Below are 26,359 nucleotides of genomic sequence, written 5' to 3' on the forward strand. Positions count from 1 at the left end.
ATTCCCTCAATTTTTTTCTTCTCTAAGCAGACAGGGAGAAAGAGGGTGTGAGGGAATGGGAAGGGTATAGAAGGAAAGGAGAAGAGAGGAAAGAAAAAAAAAACTGGCTGAATCTGGCCTAAAGCCTACAAGAGGTCGGCAGTGTGCTCCGTACAAGTGCCTTTGATTAGCTCTGACTCTAAGACAAGAGTCCTGGGCTGGGAGTGGGAAAGGGAACCTGCCAGAACCAAAAGTTTAGTCACCAGTTGGAGAACTGATTGAAAACAGACTTATGTTTCTGTTGAGGTTTCTTTTCTTTTATGAAATTGTGTTTATTTATGACTTGAGTTTGGCCTTTCATTTTTTTTATGTATGCAAACTATTTTTATAAGGGGATACCACTTCAAACACTTGGCAACAGTTGGATGAAACAACCACAACCGTGGATCATTAAAAGTGAAGAAAATATTTGCTGTGGATTTGCAAGCTGTATGTTTCAATATGCAGTATATAACTGAAAGTTAATAATTTCCAAAGAAGTAATGAAATGTCAGTACTATCAGCTGATGCTTTATAAGTTATCATTATAATTATTATGTTTTCATAATTATTAGTAAGCTCACTTTGCACATCTAATGGGTGGAACTGGGCACTGTTAAATGCAACAGTCTACATAAATATGCGTGGCTTCTTGTCTTTTATTTAGATGATGATTGTAAAATACTTGATTAAGAATTGTGTCATAGTTAATAGCCTTGTAAGTAGCCTAAATCTTGCAAGAAGGATTTCTAGCCATGTTGACATATTTCTATAGGCTAATAACTTAACCAATTAATAGCCTAAGATAATCAATAATCTAGTGTAGCCCTACAGTTTTTTGGACATGTGAAGACAGAGAGATGTCCCCGTCCATTTCTTCTATTTAAAAAGTATAATTTCCGCTATAAAAAACAACAACATTATGTTTCGAATAAGTTGCAGCTCTAATGAAAAAAGAAACATTGGCATGCATCATTAGGTAAAAAAAAACATGGCATTTCTTCCCATGTATCATAAGCTACTGTCGTGGACGCGCGCTACAACTGCATCTGCTGGGCTTGGTGCTGATGTGAATGCGGCTCGCGCGCTCCCGCTGCACACCTCCATGATTATAATACCCCGGAAAACAGCTGATGTCATGGGCAGGACGACAAAAAAAACAACAACAGGGGACCAATAGCTCACGTAAGTGTTACAATATATTTCGAATACGACCCTTCGCCCTTCCTATTATTTTGCTCGAGCGAACGCCATTCTCTTGCGGATGCGCGAGACGCTCGTTTCCCGGGTGCTGGTGTTATCCAGGAAGTGATACGTGTAGTGCGGGGCTACCCGCTGCTGTTTCTAGTAGGCCTTGCCAAATATCCTCCTACTGTTAATGTTCGGAGGGTCACGTTATACTAATGCAAGGTTACGAAGCGTTATCGTGGAGACGTTGAAGGATCGGCTAGCCTCCTGTCAACATACGAGGTGTCCTTCTGCCTGTTTATCTTCGATGTAGCCTGGTGACTTAGCTCCCATCCGTTTCCATAGTAACCGTGGTTCTGTCGATGGCGTCCGTTTATCTATCAGCACAAGGACGAGCAAGGGGTCTCTTAAATTAGGTGTTGTTTCGCTGGGTTTGTGAATGACGTCGTGTTATGAAATGTCCTTTTTGCGTCGCATGTTTTCTTCTGGGTACAACATGAAGATGAGATGATGCTTTCTCATGGTGTTGAAGGCCTTGCCTTGCCTTGCTTGGGCCGGCACCAGGCCCTGTACAGATGATGTGACACATGTGCATTGTGCTTTAATAATGAAGGCTAGCTCACCTTGCAAGTTAGATGTTTTGTTTTACAAACACTACATTTTTAACACTTGCACCTACAAATACCAGATCAGATGTTTTATCGTAATCTAGGCATCAGTCAACTGATGCCTAGATAGTTCATTACTAATGGACATACGGCTGTAATAATAGATTATGGTCGACATGATTCACTATGCTACGTAATGGCCAAAGTAATTCAGCCATTCAAACAGTTATCATGGAATGGATATTATTGCCAAGCAAAAATAACAGTTTGGTCCTCTGGAATGACTTTTCAAATCAAGGCTCATCTTTCCATACCACAAATGTGGGTCTTACTGCGTGGCAATGTCACTTCAGTCATGTGCAGCAGTGAACAACTTTTTAGATTGATTCATAGGGTTAATGCAGCCCTCTAGTTATTGCTGGTTTACTCCAGTCCGTGCATTGTGAAGGTGTTTAATTATTCAAATGTTTTTTTCATGTTTGTGTTTATTAGCAAACTTGCTTGTGCTAATGTTAGAGGCAGGGTAATAATTGTGTTTATAATTACACAGTAATCCTGTTTCTTGGCAGTCTGCATAGGCCTCCATATATTAAAGGCACCATTGTACTGGGTGTGATTTCTCAATGTGTTGTTAATTATTCAGTTGGTCTGTGGTAGGTTATATTCCTATACTGTAGCCCAGGGCTATTCACATCCCAGCCAAATTACACAAACACATTGGGGTTCAGTCCGACCCTCCTCTTGCTGGATATACAAAGCATCCACCAAGGCTTGCTCTCTTACCCGGCATTCACCCAAACTACATTAGACACACTGGTATAGCACACACACACACACACACACACACACACACACACACACACACACACACACACACACACACACACACACACACACACACACACACACACACACACACACACGCATGCACATATGTCACTTAATTGGTACAATCCACTCATTACTACTAAGTGATATATCCTACAGTGTTTCTAGTGTGTGTGTGTGTGTGTGCATTAAATACACCATGTTGATTTGTTCAATACTCTGTTGACGTATCTTTGAGTTTATTAGAATAATTGCCATTTGAAACGCTGTGATGGGCCGTGTTCTGCCCGTGGCACTTGTTTTAAACTAGCTTTTTCTAGTCCACTGATAACTCCCTTATAATTTGACAGCTACAGCTAGGTTTTACATCTTGAGTGCTAAATAAAGTCCTACGAAAAAAGTTTGACAAAGTACCAGATCGTTTTTTTCAAAGCTAGCAGATATTCAAAGTTACAATTAATCTGCCCAGTGATTGCATCCTGCCCATGAGGAATATGTCCTCTCTCCAAATGGGAAAATAATTGCAGTCTTTGCCATCTTACACCCACATTATAGCACTTACACCCTGTAATTTTGTTTTCACTCTTCTTCAATTCCCTACCAGCATATGCAAAGTGTAGCAATTACATTGCAAATTGCTTCTGACTACACGAGGCTTGCAGCCTGAAGGACAGTTACTTTTCTTGCGGGGGGCAGAGAATGATAGAGAAAGGGCAAAGCTGTTAAGCTTGGTCTCTCAGGTTGTCTGTCTTAACACGCTGTGCTGATCCTGCCAAGTTTTGTGCTGGAATCAAATGGGCTTGTACAGAATTGGACATTTACAAATGCACTTCAAAATATGGCATTGTGCTGAGCTTACCTAAATGATGCCTAGGTTGAAAGAAGTTGTGAGTACATTGGAGGAGTCTAAAGGAGTGAATTCGCCCCATTTTCAAAGTTGAATCCGTCTGCCTGATATTTTAAATCTGTAATGCCATTATTGGTAACTGTTGTAGGAACACTATAGTAGAAAGTTAGGGAAAATAAGTTTATAAAACTCATTATATGTTCATAATATCATTGATAAATACCCATATATAATACATTTTTCGGCCTTATTGCTGGGCTGCTACTGGTATATTATAGACTAATGTTTTGTATTTTTGTACTTGTCACCTCTCTTCTCCCCTTTTCAATACTATTTTGATTTCTACCACTCACTGACTACTAACAGGATCTCTGTGCCAAGGATCTTCCTCTCTTTGGTTCGCTCTCTCGCTGTCTTTCTCTCCATATCTTTCTCGCTCTGGTTGGCCTCTGTGACTCTGGGGATGAACGCACCAATGAGGAGCCTCACAGTGAGTCATGTGATCCCTTTCTCTGTAGCTCATCCATTTTTTTTCCCACGACACCTTATTCACTCACTCAGTCACTCACTCACAGAACGTGTCGCATATATGCCTCGGTGTCAGACATGGTGGGCATTCCTGTCTATATGAGCATACTGTAGATGTTGGTAGTGTATTGTAAACCATATATGCCATGATGTTGACTAACTGTCGTGTGTTATTTACAGGGTATGCCTGATCGCATGTTATGTGCAGTGGTGGAGCAATTTCAGCTTTACTTTTCCCTTTGGTATGTGCGCTTTGTCTCCATTGAAGGTGTCATTTCTTCTTCTTTTTCTTCTGTTAAAGCTGCCTTTACTTTTGGTTTGTGAGCTTGACACACACAAGCTCACATACAAACAAGTGCACACACATACAAAAGCATCAGCAAAGGTTTGCTTTGCACACTCCCATCCAAATAATGACCCTCACCCCTACACCTATGTGCAGGGGAAACCACAGCATAACACCAACGTTAAACTCAATTCCACATACTGTACCGACAGTTGTGCACAGCCTATTGGCACCACTGTGTTCAACGCGGTGACACCCATGGATGATATGGACTAGTGGTAAGTTACTGGTGCTGTTCCGACGTGAATACACTCGTTCAGTGTCTCATGTGTGCCATGTTGTTCATCACGGTGGCCATTTAACAAGCAACACATTTCTTATTTTTTCTTTTCTTTTTTTGTTCAAAACTTATTCTTCTGTTCTGGTCCATTCAAGTCCGGGTCGCTTATTGTGCGTTATGCACATACTCAAGATTCCTTTTCCAAAGCTAAGTGCTTTATCCAGTTGTATCCAGCTTTTAAAGCCCATGAATTCTTCAGTTCCAACAGTGGTTAAGTAACAGTTCAATTGTTTTTGTAGATGTGTCTGCAGATAAATCAAGCCTAATGGCTCTGCTCGAGATTGCATTTGTTTTAAAGAAGAATCGCCCACACACAGTGAACATTAGTGAATTCACTGTATAAGCGTAGGTAAGTGCTCGGACTTGGATGCAGCCAGAGTTCCCTGTGTCTCCTGTCAGCCCTGGTCACTGTGTGTGTTGCACCCACTCTTCTCCCCCTCGGTCAGATCCACTCTCTGTATAGCACGGCTAGCCCCAGCATGCTGAAGAGGAAACAGAGCTCCCGGGTCGAGGCCCAGCCCATGACGGACTTTGGGCCCGACGAGACCCTCGCAGACAGCGCTGACATCTTTTGGATCAACAAGCCAGTGAGTGGTTGTGTGGCTGTGCTCAGTCAGCCCGATCCATTTTCTCCTTTCAAGTCAAGTCACACTTCAGTGTGTTTCCTCCCTTGTTATCTACTTTGCCTCGAAAATTTAATAAATGACCAGCTGTGCGAGACGCTGGAACTGAATTAGTCGGTAATAGGCTTGTAAGTACACAAACAAGTGTGCGCTCTTAGAAATCTCACATTTAAAGAAATGTCCAAAAACAAATATACCGTCAAGCAAAGCAGTTTTGCAAGTTTTTCCCTCCTCCGATCCCTCTCTTTTCCCCTGAATACCAACCCATTATCTCTCCCCTCCAACCCCCGGTCCTCTCAACTCCTTCGCCAACTCCGTGCCCGCTGCCAGTGGGTGCACACTCTGCTGCGCGCCTGCGCCATCCTCAGCGTGATCTCGGTGTGCATGAACACGCCCAAGACGTTCGAGCACTACCCGCCGCTGCAGTACGTGACCTTCACGCTGGACACGCTTCTCATGTTCCTCTACACGGCAGAGATGATCGCCAAGATGCACATCCGAGGCATCATCAAGGTAGTTGTGCTGTGGGGGGGGGGGGGGGGGGGGGGGGGGGGGGTACAGTGTCTTTGGTTTTTCTTCTGTCTGAAAAAGAATTGCATTGTTTTCTTTGTAATTGTTAGAGACTTGGAATCAATAATCAATATGTGTCAATAATGAGGAATAATTCATATCGATGAATTCAGATTTGTATTGTTGTCCTTTGTAGCTGTACGTGACGAAAGCTGTCGTAAGCTACACAGACTTTGCCAAGTCTAGGAAAATCAATTCAAAGCCTAAAAGCCTCAACTCAAAATGTTCCCTATGTCTTCTACGTCTTTATACTAATATTGAATTATAATAAATCATGTGTTTCCATCACATGATTGTTATTTTTATTTTTTTTCATTTTGTCAACTCAAGCCTGTCTATTTTTTCAATAGTGCCGTCTCTTGCGGCCCCTCTTAACAGTGGGAATCAGGGGGAAGAAATCAAGTGCAATAGGATCTTCCCCAGCCAGGCAGCTGGCAGATAAAGAGCCCTTAATTACAGCCCTGGAAGGCTTGGACAGCCTAATTGGTAAATCAAGGATACCAAGAGCACATAGGCAGAACCACAGCATGCACTGAATCTTTGTCCAGGTCGGGAAACAGCAGTGTCATTTGAATAACATTTCTGCCTTTTGTTTATTTCGGGGGTCGATACTACCTCTTATATCGAACAGACGACAGGATTCTCTTTAAGTTGGAGAGCGTATTGCTTCGATGTTATGTAAGCGTGATAATTAAACTGCTCTTTGCTTAATTGTAATTATGGCTGAGGTCAATGAATTACTTATACATTGGATGTATTATGGAAGTCGTCTGTTGATTACAAAAGTTGTAGTCCACGCTTGGATGTAAACAAGATATTTACATGATGATGTTTGATATCAATGTGACCGTGGGGAAAAGTCACTTAAAAATTGAATATCTTTAAACATGCTTAGTCCAACACCAGGCACAACTGGACAATGGATGTTTATTGCATTTGCTTCATATTATTTTTTGGTTTGGATAGTTTGTGCTGGTTCTCGCCCTAGCGATGGCTTATCAGTTGTGGAATTGACCTAACCTAAAATATAAAGACCACACTTCTTTGACTGAAATAAATCGGTATGTGGAAAGATATAAAGGCTTTTTCAGGTTGTATTTCAGTCAATTGCAATAAGATGCATGTCTCAGATGTGTTTACTTTGCACCTCACATTCAATAAACACAGACCTCATTCCTCTTTCGCTAGCTTGCCATATAGCATCGATCCAAAGTGTGTTTAGTTTGAGTTTTGTGTCAATAGCCTTGTCCCATCAGGCAAATCAGATGTGTAAATGTTATGCAATATTAAGTGTCAAATATGCAACAAATTGATCAACTGATGATCGTTTTGTTACATATTGGCGAATCATTATTCATTGAAAACCGCTCAGCTTTAGACGATTGTGCATGAGGCATTTTTAAGTAAATGAAAACCCATTTGTTGCTTCAAAGAGATCCCTTCATACCGCAGCTGTTATTTAATGGCATGATGGCGGCCGTCCGTGGCGGCCAAGTTTATTTTATTCATTCGAACGATGCATGTACTACCCCGAGGCCGAATCATTCATAAAAATAATAGTATCAGCTTGAGGTTGCTCCCAATGCACACCATTATTCACATTATCGATATGATTGATGGTTTTACTTTGAGGGCGTCATCATTCATATTATTGACACATGTCACAATGTCGTGGATGACGCAAGCAACAATCTCTAGCACAAACACAAACACACAGACCAGACACACAAACACACAATTGCAAACTTGCACACATGCACAAACGCATGCACACACGCACGCAAGCACACACACACACACATTGTGCAACTGCTGTACTATTATTTATCTATTTCTGATAAAACACCTTTTCCGGAAGCAGTTGTGTACCACAATGAGCACCAATGAGCAATTTACCATCTCCCTTAATACAGATAAACAAGCCATTCACTGTGCAAAGCCGACTTCTCGATGCAGTGCCATTCATTGCAATGCATTATTCTGTGCTCGTTGGGGTGAATCAAAAGGCAACCTTTTGCCTTAAGTGTTCCAGATAATACCCGTCTATTTGCAGCCTTTCCGCCAGTGAAGAGTGACCCTTGAAGAGGTCTGGATAGACCTCTTAGGTGCTAATTAAGCATGTCCATGTTTGTTGGCCCCATGGTATTTCAGTTTGTTCTTGGCTCAGCCGTTTAATCATTACGTGTCTGTTCTATCAACATGCCATTGGGCTGGCTCTGAAATCATTGTCGGCGTGTAAGTCATTTAGACAATGTTTTCGTATTTTCTTTTATGTGTGGTGTTGTTGAGCATTTAGCAAAGTATGTCCACCTTCATATCACATGCAGTTCTTACATCTAATTTGTTGTGCTCCTAGTTGTTGTGCTCTTCTTTTGCTTTTCGAGCTCAGAAGGTGGGTGCCTGAGGACCATGTATTTTGCTGTCAAATAAATCGAAGATGAGGTGTTTTTGAGGTTTAAACTAAATAAATTATTTTATATGCATAAATTATCTTTTTATAAACAAACATTCAAATTGTTTATTTTTCAGAATCTGAGGTGAACCCAATCATAGTTATATAACTGAAACATTTCTATGTATAATTTGGTAAAAATTAAGTTATGTGTGTTATGTGTTTGAATTGCTATATTGAACCAATTCCACATCTTTTTTTTACCCCTTTCCATTTTCTTTCTGTGTCCCTCGTCCCTCTCTTCGCCTCCACGTGTCTGTGTGTGCTTTAGGGCGACAACTCCTATGGGAAAGATCGTTGGTGCATGTTTGACGGATTCATGGTGTTCTTCATCTGGGTGTCCCTGGTGTTGCAGGTATTTTCTTTTTGTTATTGAGTCGTTTAGACTAGAGGACACTTTCATTCAGCTACTTACCTGGAAATAAAATGCATAAACAAAGCTATTTCAGTCATTTACCAGAAGCTTTTACACAAAGTGACTTGCAGGGACACTTCAGACATTTGCCATTAAGGAGAATGACTCTTGCTCAAGGATGCCGGCCAGTCAAATATCAAACCCAGTCCCGCATGGCCGGGATTTGAACACCCTACCCTCTCCGCTCATGTGTACCCCGGTAGCGGATTTTATCGCATCTATTCCCTGTTGTCTCTGCCCTTCACTTCGCCATTGTAGCGCAAGTTTGTTTCAGAAATTCCCTTGCTCATCAATCATCGTTCTCTCTCCCTCGCTCTCTCTCCCTCTCACAGGTGTTTGAGATTGCGGAGCTCGTCGATCAGATGTCTCCCTGGGGAATGCTGAGAATTCCCAGAGCCCTCATCATGATCCGGGCGTTCAGGATCTACTTTCGCTTTGAGCTTCCTCGCTCACGCATCACAAATATCCTCAAGTAAAAAAAAGCCTTAATTTGCTTATTTATGCTCTAGGGTCGGATGAAAAATGGATGCAACTTAATTGTCCGCGAATTTTAGAAATGGTTATAGAAAGTTTTGAGACAGAGCAAACATAAAGCAAAGAATTCAAGGCATACCTGACTTCCATGATTGTCCATTGCATAAGTTGCATAAAGTGATGCCGTACAGAAATCCGTAATTTATCAATCGATATTCTTTCAAGCTGATTTAATAGGTGGATTCTATGTTCCCTATTGGCTATGTAGACAAGTGGGTGACCAATAACCGTATGCTCACGTGGCCCAGCCAGTGACCTATTACCATACACTCATATTACAGCTACGATGCAGCTGAATAAATATTATGGTGTTTTGGAATTTCAAGAAGTACAAACTACATGAAACGGCGATTCAGGCCAAGGCCCTATAGTTCTTCGACCTAAGCCGAATATGAGATGTATATTAAAGTTGCAATGTGTAGCACTTTAAATAGTGCGCTGCTTTAAATAACCTGGACATATCTGTAGTCAATGCTGATCAATATTGTTTTTTAGAATTGTATCAATAAAATCACATCCTATATAAGACACATTAGAAATGTTGAACAAATGTTTTTACAAAAATGGTAGTATTGCCACTCCCAAAACCCCTCCCAACTAACTGAGATGTGCTCAATGTTACACATTGTGACTTTTATATACTTTTTGACATTTTCCTGACACAGTATTGATAGATGTGTATTGGCTACATCCCTGATATGTTATGTCTATTTAATGTTCTTAGATCCTGATACTTAGCATATTGACCCCACCTCAAAGCCTCATCTTTGCTTCCCAATGTCTCTCTCCCTCTTCAGGCGATCCGGAGAGCAGATTTGGAGTGTGTCCATCTTCTTGCTCTTCTTTCTCCTGCTTTATGGAATTCTGGGTGTTCAAATGTTCGGAACGTTCAACCACCACTGTGTTACCAACGACACAACGGAAGGGTAAACAGCTCACCTTGGTACCGTGTTACCATAACCCACTCACCGTAACCCTAAGTTTAACCCTAGACCTAACCCTAACCCCAACTATTTAATAATATACTCATTAAAATCCTGGTTAACTTGAACACTGTTACCTAAAATAACGTGAAATAAATAAACATGAACACAATTAGTCAATGATTTGAGAACCGTTGGTGAACTGTTAATTAACTGTTAGTTAATTGTTAGTTGATGCTTATTATTGCATTAACAAATTTTAACTAAGGACTCATTTTTATGACTGGCAAATAAATCACATGTACATTGTGATCACAAGATACACATTTAATCAATGGCAAACCATGACTACAAAACGGTCAAACAAAAAGAATTATGCTGATTATTAATTTTATTTGGATGTATATATGTTATATATGTATGTATTAGCGGATGAAATCTCCTCAAGTATTTCTCGATTCCTAATCTAGTAATTATTCTTTAAAGATATTATTCATGGCGTGGACCTCCGTGAATGTGCGGTAGCATGCATGCTCTGGCCAGCCCTTATGAATGGAGGCTATGATGTTTGCTTGGGAATGTGTTAATCAAAAGAGCAGTGGCCAATCGACAAAGCAAATGAACAGTGGAAAATAATTAACACTCACATACATCTGAGCTTTGTGGTGGCTTTAAAGCGTATAGTGTGTTCAATAACCCTGCTCCCCAATCAGTCTCTGACATCCGTTTGGCAGGCGATGTCAATACCCCACGGACACTGCACTCCCCCACCCTTCACCATCACGAACAGATAGCGCAGCCGTTGGTCCTCTCGATATATCCTGTCGTACACCAAATGTGGCGCTCTTTACATCCCTGTCATTCGGTTGTGCTTTATTTTCGTATAGCCACCCCTCCCTTCAGTCATCCATGGGCTTTTTGCACGTAGCCCCAATTCTAGACCTGTTTTGCACGAGACATCGCGACTCGTGGGACGTGTTGAGTCATCCGTCCTTGGCGCCGCAGCCAGAGCTTCCCCCAGCCGTTCCCACACGGGGGATTTGGGTGGGATTGCGGGAGCACCGACGTGGAAGGCTGGCAGTGCTGTGGCTATTTATATTGGATGGAAGGGATCTGTATGCGAATCAGGGTCTTCCCTCTCCTGTCTGACTCCAGGCGACCCATCTCTGGTCGGTCGCACTTGACCTTGGCTTAACATCACAGGTGCATTTGCATGAAATCCCAGTGTGTTTATTTGAATTTGGTAGCAAAATATAAAACTCATTTCCCATCCTCATCTCCCATTGATTAGGCAGACAACACATCAATAATAGACGAAGTCAGTATAATATGGGTATATCTATGTATAATATGCGTGTATGAATTATTTGTGTGGTCTATGCCAAAGTCAGCATATAACGCACGTGCTATGGATTTTCGATGTTATTTTCCACTGAATTGTTACAATTTGGCGACTTAACTATGATTAATCCTGAATCCCAACCAAACACATTGGTCTGATGTTGGACTTGGAATATAAGTCATTTCATGGCATTAGCGGACCCTCCGTCTCTCTCTGGGTGCATCATTTATCACTCCTTTGCTATGAAGAATGGTGATTTCCCTGAAACGGTTCTGTTGTAGGCGCCATTATGCCAGCCTGCATAATGAGCTGCATCAGGATTCGTGACGATGCCTGTGACTGCCCTTTGTGGCACGGCAATACATTATTCCTTCTCATCCTGTAGCCTTTAATAAACAATTTGGATGAATGTCTGGCCGGGCAATTTGAAGACATTAATTGTCATTAAAGAAATCTTGCAAGCCCTGGAATAACGCTTGTGGCTAAGACGCATGGTGACGAAGGCGATCACGCATTGGGAGGCAGTGGGTTGGGGAGGTAGTGTGTGTGTGTGTGTGAATACTGTGTACTGTATGAGTTTCCCTCTGTTCTTCCACGACTCAAATACTGCCAGGGACGTGAATAATAGAAATTGCTACGGGGATTTAAATTCAAATTCCAAACCCCTCGGAACACTTGGAAAACACCTCGCTGTTCATTAATTGCATCTGCGGCTGCCCCGATCCGTCGCAAACCCGGGCTCATTAAACATTTAGTAACGTCTTCCATTTCATTTGTTAACTCATCAGGAACACGCTCAACAACAGGCACATCTCCCTCCCCACCCCTCTCTGTTTAGGAATGTGTCCTGGAACAACCTGGCTATTCCAGACACCCACTGCTCCCCAGACGGGGAGGGGTACCGTTGTCCGCTTGGCTTCAAATGTGTGAACTTGGAGGATTACGGCCTCAGCAGGCAGGAGCTGGGATACAGCGGCTTCAACGAACTAGGTACAGGAACGCACACCAAACACACACGCACACGCACGCACGCACGCAGGCACACACGCAAGCACGCACGTACGCAGGCGCACACGCACACACACACGCGCGCGCACATGCACACACACACACACACACACACACACACACACACACACACACACACACACACACACACACACACGAGTCCACATGCACACACGTGTACATGCACGCACACACACACGTGCGCACACACACACACACATGCACACACAGACACGTGCGCACATGTGCACAGACAGGCAGACAGACAGACAGATACACTCATAAATGTAGCTATTAACACAAGAATAACCCGAAACATTTGAGGAATGTTTGCACAGAGATGCTTGAGGTGTGTGTGTGTGTGCATGTCTTAAGGAGATGGCATAAACATAATGAGGGAATGACAGAGAGAAAGGTAAATAAATAGGATATTGAAACAAAAAGTGAGTGCCAGAGAGATGGAAAATTGAAAAAAATTCTACTAAATGGAAAAAGGGAGAGAGATAGACAGTGATGGGAAGAGAGTCACCTACATGGGCTTTGATGTGAAGCTACACCACTTAGCCGCATGCCGCATCCTTATCGCCTGAGCTAGGCCCTAAAACCAGCGTTGCTACACAGTGCAGCATCTCTAATCTCTACATTGCTGTGAAGGAGAGCGAAGGCTTAGCAGTGCCTTGGCTCACAGCATACCTCAATACAGACAGAGACATGCTGGGTAGAGCAAGGAGAGGTAGACCTATGTGCCGTGTATACGGATATGTTAGAATAACAGGATACCTTCAGATAAAAAACACAGATCTATCTTATCAGTATCATTGTTATTATCATCATTATTCTTATCATCGCCATCCTCATCATAGTTGTTGTCATCATCTGCATTGTCAGTAATGATAATTGTAATATTAGTAATATTTTCTAATTATTCATTCAAAATATTTGATTACTTTCTAGGGTATGATCTTGGTCGTAGTTGGGGGTGGGTTGGTTGGTCCTTAAGGCTGTTTTTTAGGCCTGTTGGATATATATTTATATATGTTGGCTTGTCTGGCTTTGGTTATTTTCAAGTGAAAGTAATCTATTGTCCATTTTCATCTTCCCTGACCTAGTGAATACCTGTGTTTCATGACATAAGTCAATGTTTGTGTATCAGGGTCACCTTATTGCGCTACATTTCTGTCTATGAAGTAAGGCCAAGAAAAACATCTCATTAGATGTTTGCTTTTTAATTGGAGGGACATAAATATCAGCTGTAATTTACAGACAAAGATGCCAAATATCTTTCAGAGTGTCAGATAGGTGATGATTAAAATGCCAAGTATCTTACCAGCGGCTGCTTGAAGTGTTGTTATGAATATTCTCCTTTCCTGTGAGCAGTAATTTGTCTCGGCGCTTTAAGTCCCTCTGTCTTGTTTCCAACAAGGTCCTCCCCATTATTGGGTGCCATTTGCAAGTGTTTGGCCAAGAAAAATAACATCACAGAGGCATACAAACAAAGTGCCTCTCAACGCTATCACTACTCCACTTTCAGGCCCCGCAGTTTGACATCCTAAAAACCAGCATTTCTAAGTCACTAGTTATTTTGGAGATCTGGGAAGGAGAAAGCAATTTAAAAGCCTTAATATGAGCAAGTAGAAACCAAGCAGAAATCCACCATTTCTTTCACCACGGTGTTAGCCTACAAAGTCGCATTCCTGTCGTATTCCCAGCCACAATTCTTGTGAATAATTAAAAAAAGGAATGATAGTTTTCATTGGTTCTGCAAAACTTTGAAATTGAACATGATCCGTCTCCGAAGATGGAAGTTATTTTGGGAGAAAAAAAAGAAAGCAAAAAGCTTAGATGTGGTTATGAGTAGACTTCGCTCTCATGATCCGCTCACAATTTCCGAGGTAATCCCAAGGCGCTGTCTGTTGGAAAGGCGTGAGCTCGTCAGCGCCACGGTAATTGGAGTGGGGCACTAGAACGGCTTTTTGGGGGTTAGGGATGGGGTGGGTCGGCCAGGTGAGGAGTTCAGAGAGGATAGTCATTTGTATCAAAAAAGATCTCTTGTTTCGCTCCTGTCTCCCAATATCTTGTCCCTCTCTCTCTTCTTAGATACACCCTCGCTCTCTTTTTCTCTCTGTCTTTCTGTTTCTGTCTCTATTTTATTTAAATGGAATAGGATGATATCCATATATTGTACGAGTTGCATTAGCTAAAAGATTAAGATGTGAAATGTAAAATTTTGCGATAAGGATTGCTAAAAATCAGTCTCTCTTTTTCTCGCTGTCTCTCTCTGTCGCCCTCTCTCTGTCTCCCTGTCTCTCACCTTCTCTGTTTTTCTCTCTCTTTCTGTGTTCCTCTTTGTCTCTGTCTCTTGCTCTCTTTCTGTCTGTTTCTCTATCTCTGCCTCCCTATCTCTCTCTATCTGTCTCTGTCTCTGGTGCTGTCTCTCTCTCGGTCTCTCTCTCTCTCTCTGTTTCTGTGTCTGTGTCTCTGTCTCTCTCTGCCCTGCAGGAACAAGCATCTTCACGGTGTACGAGGCTGCCTCCCAGGAGGGCTGGGTGTTCCTCATGTACAGAGCCATCGACAGCTTCCCCCGTTGGCGCTCCTACTTCTACTTCATAACCCTCATCTTCTTCCTTGCCTGGCTTGTCAAAGTAAGTGACAGCCCCCCCCCCATCCCACCCACCGACCCACCCAGCCCCCACCTACACTCCTTCCCTGTGTTATTTAAACGGAAAGCAATCCCCCAATCATCACCCAGCTCCTCAACCTGTGGCCGAGCGACGGGCAGAAGCGATGATTGTGAGATTGTTCCAAGAAATGACAGCTGGTGATTAAGAAGTACAAGCCTGAGAACTAACACCCTGCTGTCTTGCTCTTTATCTCAATCCTCTGAATCCCTCTCTCTCTTTTTCTCTCTGAGGCGCTCTCTATTACTTAATCACTCTCTCTCTCTCTCTCTGTCTCTCTCTATCTCTCGCACTCACTGTATCTCGCTCTCCCTCGCTCTCTCTGCTACTTTTTCTTTCGTTCTATTACTTTATCCATCCCTCTGTGTCTCACATACTTTATATCTCTCCCTCCCTCTCTATTACCCTCCCTATTACTCTCCCTTATTGCTCCCTCTGCCCGTCTCTCTTACTTATTCTCTCTCTAACTCTCTCTTGCCCCAGAACGTCTTCATTGCTGTCATCATTGAAACATTTGCTGAGATCAGAGTGCAGTTCCAGCAGATGTGGGGGTCAAGGAGCAGCACAACCTCCACGGCCACGACACAAGTAGGGCTTTGCACACACGCACACAACCACACACGCACATGAATGCGCACGAACACGTGCACAGACATAGGAAAATCTTAATTCGTTTTTTTTTCATATTTGCAAATGGACAGGCTTGACCGGTGACTGGTCTGTGATTTTCACCTTTTGTACTCGCCATTCACCTCCTGATGTTATTTCGGCGTACCGCCCTGTATGAATCCATTTAGCAGTATAATGGAGGGCCATTCAGCACGCTGTTAATTTTTTCCAGTGATTGGACAAGCATTTGATTGGCCCATTTAGATGACTCACAGGCTTCTCTAGAGTGACAGAGAAGGCTTCAGAATTGGCCTCTTTTTAGCTCGGGATGAAATCAAGAGGAAATAAACAGTTTGAAAAAGGACTTGAAGATGGATTAGAAAGTGTTTTGACTGAGGCATGAAAGTCAATGAGACAGAGATAAGCTCTGGAGTATGGAGATTTTTTAAATATTAATCAGACTTGTGAGACTGAAATTAGGGTATTGAGATGAATCATTCTAAATGCAGAAATACAAACATTAAATATGCACTGTAAAATGTAAAATGGGTATGTTTGTGTGTGTGTGTGTGTGTGTGTGTGTGTGTGTGTGTGTGTGTGTGTGTGTGTGTGTGTGTTTGTGTGTGTGTGTCCACCTTTTCAATATGTTCCTGTGTGATTGGCTTGATAAGCTCTGACAAGTAGCTTCATTGTCTCAATGATGCTTTTCCATTTCAATTTACAATTCTAACTTGGATGGGATATTCACCCAGCAGTGATTGAAATAATACTATTTTATAATGATAATCATTCCTCATGATTCATGTCTTAGCCAATATGTTAATGTGGGTATCTGCAAACATGACAATCAAGAATTGTCAAAGAAGTATCTGAAAACCAGGTATTCTGAATGTTACAACTCTTATCTGCTAAATGAAAACATGATTCAAAACGAGGATGGTGTTGGCATTTCTTGTCTCGGACTGTGAGTTCCGTGTTGAGTATGCTTGAAGCCGCAGCAAAAAAAATAACATAAAAACTATTTTGCTAACTTAAGGGCCTCGCCTTTGTTTGGGTGTTTTCCTACCGGATGGAGACAAGTGTTAAGACCTTGAAAACAATTAGCCGCTAATATCAAATTTAATTACAATGCCATCGTTATGCCCTAATCTTTATCTGAGCGGGGAGAAAAAGTAATTAGCCTGTGTGTAACATGTAACTGTCAATCACTGTCTGAGACAATACACATCCTTCCACTGATATCCTGCAAGGGGAGCCAGCTTGACAGCCCCCCCCCCCCCCCACACACACACACACACACACACACACACCACTCCTGTCCTTGCCAGAATGATCATCACCGCACCACTTATTACCAAGGATGACACAAACACAATAGAGGGATTCATTAAATAAATGATTGCATCTTTTTGCAAGGATTCTTTTTTGTAATCAGGTGATTAGATATACAATGAGTTCCATCCATAGAAATAAAGCTGAAGAGTGCTTGAGTGCTCCATTCGATTGTGCAGCAGCCTGGATCTGTGTGCTGTAGCTTATAGATATTAGCCCTGTCTGACTGGCTGCAAATAACACTGAACACTCTTTGAAGATTATACAAACTTAATAACAGCACTGTTGCTTTTAATGTAACAAAATACAATGACTGGAACAAAGTCTAATACATGCATAATCAGAAGTAGTGTGTTTAGATAAATATTTGGACAGAATAGCACCAAGGGATTAGGCAAATCCAAGCCAGGGCATTCTCTTTCAAACAAAATGTATTTTCTTTTCTTTTGTGTGAACCACAATGCCACACGTTGCTAGGTGTTATGACATTGTTAGGGGGGAGATATATTTGAATGGGTAGAAATCCTCTGCATTTATTCAGAGCAAAAAAACAGATCTGTACAGACCCATTGAATACCATGCACAATGGCCCTCACTAATTCCTGACTATTCCGCTTGTGCACATGTAGCCAGGTTACTGGTTTCCTGTTGAACGGTCAGTGTCATTGTCACTGCTTGGCTAAGCCCTGCACCATCGTGATCTAACCACTGTGGGCTGAATTATATGTCAGCAAGGCCACATGTCCGGTATTTGCCCTTGAGACGAGGGTTTAAGGTCATTCTTGGTGGTTTCCTAACAGAGAAGTGGGCGGTGTCAGCCCTGACAGTGGATAAGGAACCACCTCCATGTACTGTCACCGTCTGATGTATGTGTGTCTGAAAAGGGATGAGCAGTATGTGAAGTGGTGAGCGATGACTGGTTGATGTCAGCTTGCCGGTTTGGTGGTGCGTTTTAGATCATTGACCGCTTTATTGTTTTGTTAAACTCTCCTAGACCCTCAGGCCTATTTATTCCGCTATATATGAAACTGTCTGTGTTGTGTGTGTGTGTGTGTGTGTGTGTGTGTGTGTGTGTGTGTGTGTGTGTGTGTGTGCGTGTGTGTGTGTGTGTGTGTGTGTGTGTGTGTGTGTGTCCTGGACAAACAAATGGGATGCCCTGGGGCCCTTTTTCATGGGCCCCAGATGTCTCATGAAGATGTGGCTCCAGGGTGTGTTAGTAATGTCCGCCACCTTTGATATTTTGGTTTGCTAGTGTTTGTGTGTGTGTGTGCGTGTGTGTGGGTATGTTTGTGCTTTATCTTTGCGTCTGTGCTTGTGTGTGTGTGTGTGTATATGTGGAGGGACTATGCTTGTTTGTTTATGTTGGAGGTAGGGGTCTGTGTATGTGTGTGTTTATGCATGTGTGTGCGTGTGTGTGCATGGTGTCTCATTCCATGTCCTTGTGTCACAGATGTTCCATGAAGATTCTGCTGGGGGATGGCAGCTTGTTGCTGTGGACGTCAACAAACCACACGGGCGAGCTCCCGCGTGCCTTCAGGTAACACGCACCAGAAATAACACAAGGCTGCTGCCCCTGACACACCCATCCACGCACATGCACACACGCACACATGCACGCACACACACAAACACAGGCACGCACTCTCACACGCTTGCACGCATGCACACACATACACACAAACACAGATGGACAGACACACACACACACACACACACACACACACACACACACACACACACACACACACACACACACACACACTTAAACACAACCTAATAAACAAACACACAATATTGATGGAGAATAAACATTGGGACATTGTGATTGAAGCAGTGTTAATAATTGAATCTGATTCTGAATCTCATTGTTGTGAGAGAGAAATTGTTAATGTTGATGGGAAATGAAAAGGCAAGAGCCTCTTCTCAGTTCAAAGTTAGATCAACTTCAAAGCTGAGCTGTGCATGACTTGCCTTTTCAGTGTCTCACTTGATGAGCTTTTTCTGTCAGTCCTTTTTAATTTGAATGCTTTGTATTTGTCACAAATCCCTGAAACTCAATCTGTCACACACACACAGCCACACAAGCACTCATATCACAGACGCACACACGTACATGCACACGCACGTGTGTGTGCGCGCGCACACACACACACACACAGGGAGTGCCACTCCTCTGCCCTCCGTCCTGATTTTGCGTGCCGTGTCAGACAAGCGGGCGATGGGATTTTAAATGAGCTGGGAGTCGGCTTTGACGCGCGGGGCTGCTCTAGCGGCGCGGCGCCGTTGACTGATGAGTTTCAAAAGACATCTAAACGATGGATGCCACTGTCGGCTGGCGGTCGGCACAATGTTAAACGGGCTTGTGGAGATAAGGCTACGGGCGGTGAGATGCGCGTACAGCTGTCCCACTGTTGATACCGCCGCCGCCGCCGCCGCGCGCTAGAAAGGGCTAGCATCAGGGGCCCACTGTGAGGGACTGCCTACTGTGCCCACAGCCCAGGAGGAGAGGTGGGGTGGGGGGAGGTGAGGTGGAGGAAGGTGGGGTGGGGGGAGGAGAGGTGGAGGAAGGTGGGGTGGGGGGAGGAAGGTGGGGTGGGGGGAGGAGAGGTGGAGGGAGGTTTGATGGGGGGAGGAGAGGTGGAGGAAGGTGGGGTGGGGGGAGGAGAAGTGGAGGGAGGTGGGGTGGGGGTAGGAGAGGTGGAGGGAGGTTTGATGGGGGAGGAGAGGTGGAGGAAGGTGGGGTGGGGGTAGGAGAGGTGGAGGGAGGTTTGGTGAAGGGGAGTTGTGGGGGGTCTCTCTGCAAGATTCAGTGTGGTTCCCAAGCAAAGTTTCAAGGCGTTGCATGCAAAAAGGCCTTCACACATGCTGGGTTTCCACTAATACAAACGCACACAGACACACTCACAGAAAACACCCCCTGCTTTCATCCACTATCGAGATTGAAAATAGAAGAGCACAGCAAGCGGAAAAAAGTGAAATGAAGACGGTAGATGGATATAGAGGGGAAAATAGTTGTACAGATGCTGTTTCATACACCCAGACAGACAGGTACACAGTGAGGTGTGTTTGTTTGGAGGAATGGAGGTAGGGGGGGTTATTCAGCCGTCCCGGTTTAGCGGCGTGCACGCCCCCTAGAGGCTCGTCAACCGGGGGGTGGTTGGGAGAGGGTATCCAGACAGGGGCATAACCCGAGGGGTAAACATGACCGACTTCCTCCCTAGCGTGTGGCTCCATCTCTCCATCACTCCATCACACGCCCTCCGGGACGGAAAACTCAGATGCAGTGCACGTCCCATCGCAGATCCGTTAGGCCACAGGGTACCACACAGCGCCTCATCTCAAACCGCAGCCTGGGCCGTTTAAGGGCCTTTTGGTCACCTGCGGTTGCCAGGCGACCAAAGTAATAAGCTGAGTAAATAGAGACGGATGTAGACTTTTTTAAACAATTCCCGAATCTTATTTCGATGAATAGTGCCCCCCTGAATAATGCCTCTTTTATTGGAGTACTGTTGAATGTTAATGTTTAATGTGACCATACTATCACCATCTGTGGTAAGTAGAAGTTGTGTCAGGGTATTTGTAACAGTGCACTGTCCGAGAGTGTAGCAGTGCGCGCACTGGTTGTTACGTGATCGGGGTCTTCAGGGCTGTACAACGTCGGATCAATACATAAGGCAGTGATGTGTTTTCGCTATGAGACTATTTTAAACCTGAACAATGATTCTCATGAGCACAGCGAATGTGTTTGGTGGGGGTGGGGAGTGGGTTGGATCCATTATCAATACATTCAAAGCACACAGCTTATCGATTCAACAGTTTATCATATCGCGCATTGACATTTGATTTCAGCCCCCAACCAAATTAATATCCCCATTTAAAAAGCCCTGCTATTGATCGTCAGCCACATCCGTAGCGCGTTGAATCAGACATGCAATTATTCCAACTTAAATATCTCCTCTATTCTTGTGTGTGTGTGTGCGTGCGTGCGTGCGTGCGTGTGTGTGGGCCTTGACAGCCGTCATCGTCTTGCCTCTTGCACATCATTCTTTGACAGAGGTGGTAATCGTTTCCTCCAATAATAGTCGGTCACTCAGTGGTCAGGACTTCTCCTTAACTCCCATTGACTGGTGGCCGGCCCAGGTGCAGCTCCAACGGTCAGCTTTGCTTTTTTATAGGTATAAATTGAAGACATACTGTGAGTTATTTCCTCCCACTGCCAAGGTCAGGAATTGCTGGGACAGGATTGAGACTGTGGCTGGAAAGTGCACCCATTAGTATATCTGATGGATAGATTAGTGTGTGCGTGTGTGTGTGTGTGTGTGTGTGTGTGTGTGTGTGTGTGTGTGTGATTTGTATTGTGTAATACTTTATTTGAACTGCTCTCATTGGTAAGTGCCTAAAACAATCCAACTCTTCATAATTATGATGGGGAATTCATTCAGACCAGTGCAGTGCCCTTTAAAACGGGCCTGTTCAGACCGGCTGGTTGCTCTGCCTCCCGTATGGCTGCTTGCAGTTTTCTGGAGAACCACTCCTCAAAAACAACTGCACCTCCTTGAGCGATACACCCGCTCAGTCTGAAATCGATCAGATATACGGCCGTTGAAAGTTACCAAAGGGCAGTCAGAAATGCATACATACATTCAGCGACTCCTCTAATTCTAGTTAGATGACTAAATGCCTACATCCATTAATACCGTGCATCACCTTACCCCCGCCTATAGAAGGAACAGGGCGAGGCGGAACACCCAGAGCAGACAGGCATTGGGAAGCCAGACAGACCGACAGGTGGTGTACCTCCAGATTGGATGGCCATTTGTGTGTGTGTGTGTGTGTGTGTGTGTGTGTGTGTGTGTGTGTGTGTGTGTGTGTGTGTGTGTGTGTGTGTGTGTTTTGAGGAGGAGGGTGGAGGAGGGGAGGCAGTAAATTGGGAGGTTTGGTTCTGCTCTGCCAGCCTCGGGAGTAATTGGCCATCAGATGATTAAAATGTTTCAGGGGCTGGCAGGTGCGGGAGCTCCACTCAGACAGGCTTGCCTCCACTGCTACTTCTGCTGCCCCCCCCCCCCCCCCCCCCCCCCCCTTCCCCCCCACACACACACCATAGCTGTCCACTCGACTCTTCATTCAGCCACAGGTCTGTCTTCACCCCAGCAACACCGTAGTGCATTATTAAGTAAGTCCCCTGTGGTGTCTGCCTGCTGGTCTGTCTGGCTGTCCAGACGCTGCCTCTGCATATTCTTTAGTTTAATGCGTGCATCTATCCTCTCTCTGTGCGTCTCCGGTGGTGACGTCCGTCCGTCTGTCTGGTGTCTTGTCTGCCCCGGCGTGGGTTCAGTTTCTCTGGCTCGGTCATCCGTTAGCTCTGTCTGTGTCCAGTGGGCTGCAGCGGGTTGAGAACACAAAATTGATTAGCCACCTGCTCTTCTTGGAGACAGAGTGGAAACGGCATCTCCCCTCCTCTCCACCGTCAGCCCCCGTGCCCCTCATGAGGAACCAAAATAGCCCCTCGTAGCATAGGTCCTATTCTCCACTGTTGGTCTAACAGTGAAGTAATGAACTACTTAACTCTTTAAAGGTGCTGTCGGTAAGATTCGAGGGTTGTTAAGAAAAAGAGAGCAGAAACGAGCAGGAGAGGGTAATGTTTAACAATTGACCAACCCCAAAAATGTTCCCTTTCACTCTGCTCCCTCTCTCCCTACTTTTTTCTGCCGTTTAGAAGTAGCACATTTCAAGCAACTGTGTTGGACCAGCAGAATGGATTCCCCGAGCCAATCACTGATGAGCTGCCCTGATTGATCAGAAACGAGCTGGGAGGGGTGTGTACCCATTAAGGCTCAGTCCTTACGACAGCGACCCTTGTTTGATTCCTGCCCGTTGTCATTTGCTTCATGCCCTCCCCTCTCTCTCCCATACCTTCCTGTCTAACTGTCACTGTATCTGTCATGAATAAAGCATAAACATAAATGAAAAATACATATTAAAAAAGCTGGCAGCAGTCTAAAATCTCAATGGACTCATACAGAGGCAGGCGCAGTCAACTTAAAACGAATATTCTCAAAGTGCATTTCACCCACTAATAGCTGCTGGATTGCTATGCCATTACTGGCAAATTCCACTCAAATAATAGCTTGTCAACCTTGCCAGGCACCTTTTAAGATGTTAATTAAATTAATAATAATTTATATTTTAGTCGCCTTTTTGGGGAATTTACTTTTTTCTTTGTCTACTCTCGTCATTGGTTCACCGCAGAAACGACAGGCTCTTCTTTAGATTTCCCCATAGCTCTTCTGGTCGCTCTATAGACCCGCAGAGGTTAATGAGACTTCCTGTATCTGTTCCCACATGCATCGTCTCCTAATTAGCCCCTGGTGTGCCGCTTTACCATAATTACAACTCAGATTGCAAAACTGGTTTGCTCTCTGCAAAGACCTTGCCTGTCAATTCATTTAGGGAGTGTCTTCTGAAGACTACAAAATATGAGTGCCTGATCCGAATTTTTTTTTTATTTAGGAACGCAAAGGTACGCTGATCCTATTAAGAAACCCAACCCCACACCCCCCACCTCCACAAACCACCCCTCCAAACTAAAATAAATAAAATAATTAACACTAGTTTTCTTTTAATCAGTCAAAGGCTTGTGAAAATCAGCTAAGCGGAGGAGGGAGAGTGAGATGGATGGAGAGACTGTGATCAAACAAGACGGAGAGAAACATCACCACAATTCAAAATAGTCCTGCATTCCATCAATATAAATCCTAGTGTATACCCCACATACATATAGCATTCTTTATATACATGTTTAGTGCATTGACTGTCTATAATTATATAGATTTGACTGAGCAGTGTGTTACCACCACAGTCTCCACTCCACTCCACGCTGACCTCCCTCAACTCTGTGATCCTCCAGTCCGGGAGGATCATCCCTGGAGAGGAATAATCTAGGAGCTCACCGGGCAGGTCCGACCAGGTTCATGACCCCTACCCACCCCTCTGCCTCATCTCCTCTCGGATGGAGGATGTTTATAACCCCTCGACCCATAACACTTACATCCTGCCCTCGTACCCTGCCCTACGGCTCACCTCTGCGACACGTCTCGCTAGCCTGATGCTAATGAGCATTGCACACATTGTGTGCATGGTCGCACATCCACGGGGCAGACACACACGCACGCACGCACGCACACAAGCACGCACCCACGCACACACACGTATCCACACAGAGGGGGCGTTGGGTTTAAGGTCAGTCTTTTTGGGTATGGAGGGTTTGAAAAACAAGGAAGTACAGTAGAAAGAAAGACGGAGAGTAGAAGACGGCACAATACTATGATGTAAGTGTTGGCTTCTGACTCAAGGCGTTTGGCTTTTGACACAATAGCATTGATTTATTCCCTCGTTTTCATAGTGATACTTGAGCCGGTTGGTTTATTCTACCGCATCAGCTTTGCACTGACAAAGCAATGATGCCTGCAGATAAAAACAAAACCACAAACAAACAAAAAAAAAACACATTGTGCCAGGTTGGGAAATCCTGTGGCACAGGCCACGAGACGCAAACTGTTCCAACACAGGTATTGCCATGGCCAGCATTTCCTATTGTGACATTGTGAGAATTATATTGACCCCAAAACGCTGCTATCTCTAAAGGTACAGACCTATCCAAACAGACAGCCGGAGGCAGAGGTGTCAGAGAGAGAGAGGGAGAGAGACTATTGTCAGTGGCTTTAGGGGTGTCTGGAGGCAGCAGAGCGGGTCAGGTTTTATTATGAAAGCGTTTCCCAGCAGAAGGTGTGAGTCAGCCATCTCCAGTCAGAGCGTAGACTGAGCGCTGGGAGTCCAACCTTGCTCCCCCCCTCAGGACCCCCACCCCCACACAGTGGTGATGGGAGAGTTAGCTGTAGATTAACTTTCTTATGAACTCCTTACCCCTAATATTAGCTTGATGCTAATATTAGAAAGGACTAAGGAGGCCATGGCATTTTTTATTAAATTGACAATTCCCCAGTCGTTACCTACAGCCCTGGAATAATGTAGCATGGCAATAGAGAATGTAATATAGATGTTAATATACTCATAACTGATAATTATATAGGTTTTTAGTGTGTCTCAAATTATTGTCTGGGTGATGGTGACATTTTTTTGTTTCGTCATTTTATCGTGCAAAATATCTCTTGTAATATCTTAGAAGCAATCATCAATTATTTATGTTTTCTTCTAACTAATTATGTCACCCAGTAGTTTTTAACTACATCAACTCAGACTTGGGAAGACCTTCTTCTCTGAAAGTCTCTAAAGGTCTCATCTCATTTGAATGATTACAAGACCTAATGGCAGCCTGCAGGAACATCAAATGAGCACAGATGACCTTCAAGTGGAGACATCTGCTACCTTCTCCCTTTAGCACGCCTTCTTTGGCTCTGAGTAACACTGTGGGCCCATTCTAATAGTTAAGTTAACTCTCTGCAACATTAACTGAGTGCATATTATGCAACTTATGTAATCTTGAGGCTGTATTATGCACCATTCAAACTCTAATTTTATTTTTTGGATATCATACAATTGTCCTACCTATAATTGTTACGTCGTATCTCTCACGACTAGTGCTGGCGGGGCACCAGGAACAAAAGCGCTAGGATCCAAACGCAGACAAGTGCTCGGGAAATGTAGAAACTCAAAAATCTCTGTCCCACAAACTGGCAGGAAACACTAACAACTAGAGAACCACAAGGACATAAGAGTTTTGGAAAATAGGAAGAGCCGACCAGGGCAACAAAGGAGGTGAGTAAGGGGAACAGTCTAAGGAAATCTGGTGGACAGGTGGAGAATGGAAACTAAACAACACAAATAATACTGAGTCAGACTATGACATTATTGACGCTTTCCAAAATTATGTTTATATCTGATCAGATCCTATTTTCAGACGCGTGACGATTTCCTCTCGGCCAGTCTGCAAAGTAAACTAACAAGATAAGTCAACTGAGAACTTCAGCGGAAATCTGTAAACCTACACGTTTCCTCAGAATCTGGGTAAACAAGATGGGGAAAGCCAAAACGGGAGACACAAAAACAGTAGCAGAAGTTAGTGTCTGAACATAGCTCAGTCTGTTGGTGACAGTTCCTGTGTGAAAACTTGCAAGTTGGCGAGTATTGCCAAGTATATGGTATCCATTGCTAGGCATGTCCTGATGTACCACTCCTATCTCCGGTGCCAGCAGAATGAGCATTTGTCCTCC

At 43.9% G+C, this 26,359-nt stretch overlaps 1 protein-coding gene across 3 annotated transcripts in view; it reads left to right on the forward strand.

The window, feature by feature from the left end:
- Nucleotides 1-4,217: 4,217 nt before the first annotated feature.
- Nucleotides 4,218-26,359, forward strand: part of nalcn (sodium leak channel, non-selective) — a gene marked incomplete at its 5' end in the record, with an annotated part of 69,802 nt that continues 47,660 nt past the window's right edge. The window contains 10 exons of one of the 3 annotated variants that reach the window (XM_079731306.1): nucleotides 4,218-4,259; nucleotides 5,090-5,230; nucleotides 5,597-5,779; nucleotides 8,560-8,643; nucleotides 9,036-9,175; nucleotides 10,035-10,163; nucleotides 12,341-12,492; nucleotides 15,010-15,152; nucleotides 15,672-15,776; nucleotides 18,580-18,666. In XM_079731306.1, coding sequence (XP_079587432.1) covers nucleotides 4,218-4,259; nucleotides 5,090-5,230; nucleotides 5,597-5,779; nucleotides 8,560-8,643; nucleotides 9,036-9,175; nucleotides 10,035-10,163; nucleotides 12,341-12,492; nucleotides 15,010-15,152; nucleotides 15,672-15,776; nucleotides 18,580-18,666 — 1,206 coding nt within the window. Of the gene's footprint in view, nucleotides 4,260-5,089; nucleotides 5,231-5,596; nucleotides 5,780-8,559; nucleotides 8,644-9,035; nucleotides 9,176-10,034; nucleotides 10,164-12,340; nucleotides 12,493-15,009; nucleotides 15,153-15,671; nucleotides 15,777-18,579; nucleotides 18,667-26,359 lie in introns of those variants that run through there. The other 2 variants (XM_079731305.1, XM_079731307.1) reach the window with 2 other exon arrangements.

Source organism: Pollachius pollachius (assembly GCF_949987615.1).
Source record: "Pollachius pollachius genome assembly, chromosome: 3".
In the NCBI taxonomy this organism is placed as follows: Eukaryota; Metazoa; Chordata; class Actinopteri; order Gadiformes; family Gadidae; genus Pollachius; species Pollachius pollachius.